The sequence below is a fragment of the Gavialis gangeticus genome, unplaced genomic scaffold, assembly GCF_001723915.1.
Source record: "Gavialis gangeticus isolate Ggan-Ray unplaced genomic scaffold, GavGan_comp1, whole genome shotgun sequence".
In the NCBI taxonomy this organism is placed as follows: Eukaryota; Metazoa; Chordata; order Crocodylia; family Gavialidae; genus Gavialis; species Gavialis gangeticus.
Genome location: NW_017729031.1, coordinates 71,253,511 through 71,258,926, shown reverse-complemented (window position 1 = coordinate 71,258,926; position 5,416 = coordinate 71,253,511). Strand labels below are relative to the sequence as shown.

General features: G+C 40.1%; 1 protein-coding gene across 3 annotated transcripts in view; it reads left to right on the top strand.

Moving 5' to 3' along the window:
* COL5A2 (collagen type V alpha 2 chain) overlaps positions 1–5,416 on the top strand; it is a 232,878-nt gene that overhangs the window by 174,637 nt on the left and 52,825 nt on the right. For all 3 annotated transcript variants that reach the window (XM_019523080.1, XM_019523081.1, XM_019523079.1), the window contains exon 18: positions 3,401–3,454. In XM_019523080.1, coding sequence (XP_019378625.1) covers positions 3,401–3,454 — 54 coding nt within the window. The remainder of the gene's footprint in view (positions 1–3,400; positions 3,455–5,416) is intronic.

Below are 5,416 nucleotides of genomic sequence, written 5' to 3'. Positions count from 1 at the left end.
GTTACATACTAGTCAGAGGGGACCAGCAGGCACTGGGGGAGTCCCTGTTCCCCTGAGCACTGCCAGGAGTGACCAGGAATAACGGTCACAAGCTGGCAGAGGGTAGATTTGGGCTAGATATCAGGAGGTGCTACTTCACGGTCAGGGCAGCTAGGATCTGGAACCAACTTCCAGGAGAAGTGGTGCTGGCTCCTACCCTGGGGGACTTTAAGAGGAGGCTAGATGAACACCTTGCTGGGGTCGTTTGACCCCAGTACTCTTTCCTGCCATGGCAGGGGGTCGGACTCGATGATCTGCTCAGGTCCCTTCCAACCCTAGAAACTATGAAACTGTGCTTTATGTGTTTTCTTATCACTAGAAGAATTCCAGCTAATCTAACTTCCATTGTAAATTTAGGCCTAGGCTATTAGTCAGTTTCTGATGGCATGGGACCATAACTTTATCCCTGCCTTGCCCGAACCCATGTGATGCCTAGTGCCCCTGCTGACACTAAGGGGATGTCTGTATCACCTCAGGTTCTGCAAACATTAAGGAGATGTTTCTATCACCTAGTGAATCCCCAGGGGAACAAACTGTGCCCACTGTATAGACACTAAGCCTGTGCAAAATAGCAAGTATTTGCTTCGGATTTGGATTTGGCCAATTCGGAGGACAGTGATTTGATTCAGAGATTCAAAACACTGTCCTGACTCGATTTGGCCAGATCACATCTGACTTTGGTGCCGCTTTGGAGATTCGGCCATAGACTAAACAGGCAGCTGACACAGCTGCCTCCAGCTGGTAAGTCTGTTGGGGTTGGGGGAGTGGGGAGGGAAGGGGTGCGGGGCAGGGAGGGATTGGGGCTGGGACAAGCTGCCCAGCTGAGGTGGGTCGTGCCTTACTTGGGAAGCGGTGTGGGAAGGCACAGGGTGTGGGCATGGCAGCATTGGGAGTGGGGGCTCTGCTCTGCTGCTGCTTACCAAGTGAGCACAGGGCCGGAGGTTGGGCGTGTGATGCAGGCGCGGCTCTCTCCAGGTGGAAGGGGGCAAATGGCAGCAGGGCATAGACCCTGCTCCCAGCATTGCCATGCCTGTATTATTGCTGGGAGCAGGGGCGCTGCTCTGCCGCCACTTGCCAGCTGACACAAGGGGGTGTGGGATGTGGATGTGGGTACTGAAATTAGTATAATGTAGCTACTTTAGTGGTTGCTGGATATTTACCTGTAAGTTATTCTGAGGGTCTTTTTGGTAGGTGGCCAGCACTGCACTAAAGCAGCTATGCTGCATTCATTTTTGAAGTTAGCATGCACAGAGCGGGCATGAGGTTGCTTGCAGACATAAAAAACCACAAAACAAAAACAAAAAATTGCGCTTTAAACTCTGTGCAATCCTGTGACAAGGCCAGCACATGTCCAGATGAAGCAGAGCATTAGTGGGACCAAGCTCACCTGACATCTGCATGGATCAGGCACTTTAGTGAAGCTTTTTTGGTGCTTTTTTCTAATCACTGATTGAATCAGCTTTAGATAAAAGCCCCAAAAAGCCCCATTGAAGCTTCCAATGTACGCAGACGCTGCAGAGCTTGATCGAAGTAATGTGCTGTTTTTTCTGGTAAAGCACTTTTTTTTTTAATGTCTGCAAGCAGTGCTGGCATGACTTACTCTAGTACTCCCCAATTTTGTCCTGATATGTGGCATAGGCATGCCCTGATATTTCCTCCACTTATTTGCAGAGATAGCTTAAGAAACCTATCTTACTGTCCCGGAACAAGGAAGCAAAGGACAAAAGGATTCCTGAAGCCCACTCCTTGTCTTTATAGCTTTACAGAAGGGAAACAGGACATGGAACTTTCAGGCAGTGCCTAGACCACAAATGTACAGTGCCAAGCCACAGCATCCACAAATGGGCTGCACTGCTCTGTCTGTGGCCATGCCAGCTGGAAGCAAATGTAGCTATGTGGCTCTGTACTACAGCTCAGCTGTACTAATTAGGCTGCCTTTCACCGTGCAGAGGAAGCTACATTGCTTCTGGTTGTGTGTGCACCTAGAGGATAATACATGCAGAGTAACTTGCTGTTTTTGAGGGTGCTGATGCTGGTCACAGCATATCTGTGGTCTAGACATGGCCTGAGTCTGCAAATGAATTCTGCTAATGATTTGGGATGTGAATGAAAAATTGCTTATAATTTCTTTAAAGAATTTCAGTAGCTAGTTCTTTAATATCCAGCCTTTAAGTATACTTCCACCTGTCACCATATAATTTGGCAAAAAAGACAGCTGTTCCAATGCAAAGTATATTATGAATTCCTCTTTTTAGTAGTTTAATTTTGCTAGATTTAAAAGAGAAGATTTCCTTCTGCCCTGCACCCTTTAAACTGAATAGTTCAGTAAATGGATCATTTTAGTGTGCAGAAATAGTAAAAAAAAACAAACAACAACCCCCACAAAGTTATAGTCTTAAAGGATATGTGTGATGCTGAAAATCAGACATCAAAATGTACATTTTTTTAAATTTAGAACAGCACAACTCTTTTATGAGCACAAAATGTTCTTGATTTTTGCACCAGATAAGGATTGGGTTTCTTCCTTAGTGTCTTGGGTCCCATTGACAACATGGAGTATTTGCTGCCCAAATTAGGTTTTGCATGGGCAGATCAAGTGCAATGTGGAGCTTAGTTTGCATATTTTGTGTCCTAGTGGAATTATGCTAGGGCTGATAGAATTATTTATCATAAATCCCTGGTAGTATGGATAAATATTAAAATTAGGATTCAGAGGGATTCTGATAGAATACAATTTTTAATATACTTAGTATGATTATAATTAGGGACAACATTGAGCAAACTAATATGTCCTGACATTTGAATGTTATCATCTGCATATTTTATTAACTTATATGTGTAATAGAGGTATGTCAGCATGGACTAGATTTAATCTTTCGTTAGCATTAGCCATCTGTTTATGTGGAGCCATGTTTGCCTAATAGGACATAGTCCACTGGATATTTTACAAGAGTAGAAGTTGTATGATTTTAAAGTCAGAGTCAGATTTGTTGATTGCCTTAATCTTTTATTACCTTTCCACAGTAGCAAGAGTATAATAAGATGAACTGATGTATTTTCAACAAAAACTGAAACTGGGAAAAAGATTATTATACAAGCTGATTGCAGGTTGGAAGTTGATAAATGAATCAAGACCTGTAATATTGGTAATGTTAATATAAAGTACTTAACTAAAACACTCCATTTATAAGTGGCAATCAATTTATAATAAATAAAGCTAAATGTATGTGTGTTGGAAAAAAAAACATTAGGAAAATAGGACTATTTGGTTTCTCTTATAATGTTTTTGATTAACTAATACCTTTAAACCAGGGAACCTATATGGTTGTATTGCCTCTTATACCTGATTTGTCTTATGTAGGGTCCTCTTGGTCTATCTGGTTCTCCTGGTTTTCCAGGCATTCCTGGTATGAAGGTAAGAAAAGCTGATTTTTTTAGAAAAGTTTCTTTACCCTATAAAGATTTCAGTTTCCCAGAGTTAAAAAAGAAATCTGAGAGTACCTGAATTCTGCTTCATGCACAAAAAAGTCTGAATAGATTGTTGTGATTTCACTCTTCATTACCATCTGGAGCTAGAAGGTGAAGCAAAAGTTGTAATGAAGTAGAAGCCATTGATGGACACCAGTTACAGATGAAGAAATTAAACTGAAGTGAGAAAAACACTATTAAAGCAACCACTAACTAGAATACTATGTTAAACCATATGGCTGTGATATCTGGTAGCTTGAGATAGTTGGGTTTGTAGATCCCTAGGAAATTGACAGCTGGGGGGAAGTATCAGTTTTGATGTGAAGTTGGTGTGACTGCACTGAAGGATAATGAAGAGCAAAATAATCTAGCACAGAGGAGGTTTGATTAATTAAAATAGTGTTGTAAAGCAGTTGTGCTCTCATGCAAGTTAACTTTATCCGATCTCTAGGCTTATACTAAACATCCTTTAAATCTGCTACAAGAGAGGTGATTTGGCTAAATGAATAGGAAAAGATTAAAACTTCCAGATGTTAAAACTAAGGATATTCTGGTAATCCTTTATTTTGGAAAGTATATGTAAAACTCTGTCAGGAGGATTTTAAGGTTATTACAACTCCATTGATGCAACAGGATTGGAATTTATTTAGAGTGTTTGCTTATTTAAAAAAAACAGTTTTTTTCATATTCTGTTCATATCTTACAATTCTTGTTCTCCTTTTCTGCATAATTTATTATCATATACCTGTTATCTGACATTTAGGTACAGTAGAAATCTACAGATGTCAGTTATGATGCAGCTCAGACAGGTGACCTTACGTTCCAAGGAGTTGCTATTTTTCCTGTGTATACTTTTTTAATAAGAATTTTGTCAAAGGACCTTTTAAGAGAAAACATTCCTCCATGACTTTTCCCTGACCCTTTTAGAGAAAGCACATGGCTATATTGCTCAAAAGGAAATGGGCAGATGGTGACTGGCAGACTGGAGCAAATTCTGACATATGCAAGAAACAATTAAATGCTCAAATAATATCCTGAGTAAGAAAACCAAATGACTTGCCCATTTCCTCACTTTTTGCATGAGAAAACTTACTGCAGCAGGAAGAGAGATGGATTATTCTTTGCACTCACCTCGGCTCATGTAAGGGGGAAGAGTGGGCTTCAATTTCCTGATTCCCAAGGAATTAGATGGCTCATTAGAGAGAAAGTAGCAGCAAGTTGCATGATTTGGCACAAAGTTGTATATAATTAGGAAGCAGAAGGCTTCTTGATTTGCCAGTGTCTCATACCTCTGCCCTTTCTCAAACAAGATGATCACATTTGATATATAACTCAATGAGCAACAAGAAAGACGGGACTAAGAGAGGGAGAAACGCATTTTTAAATCTAGTGCTTCATGACTGTCACTACAAGACATTAATATTTTGTGAATATAAATTTGAACCTGCATTGTAAAATAATAATGTAATGCAATACTTGAAGAACTGGAATCCCTAATATTTTATAATGTATGCAAACTAAAGACTCAAAGGATGAAAAAATATTTGATTCCTTTTTAACAATAAGGAAATGACATTTTGTGAATGTTGAAGTCTCTGTTATGAAATGGAGAAACATTATGGCATGCATAACTGGGGGCTATGTAAGACTCCACATTCCACAGAGCACTAACAGAACTGCAGAAAATTATAACAACTATTTGGTGGGCTATAATGTACTTTCATAAACTTAATAAATCATAAACTTTCTGTGTCGAAGTCCTCCTCTCAAGCCTGCTTTGTAAAGGATTAGTAGATGAGTCAGTCCTTGACTGGACTTCTTGAAGCAATTGCCATCATCTCCCCCTTTTTTTCTATTTTCTTTTTTTTTACCTCATCCTTCTCTCCATGCTTTTTTATTTTAAACTACC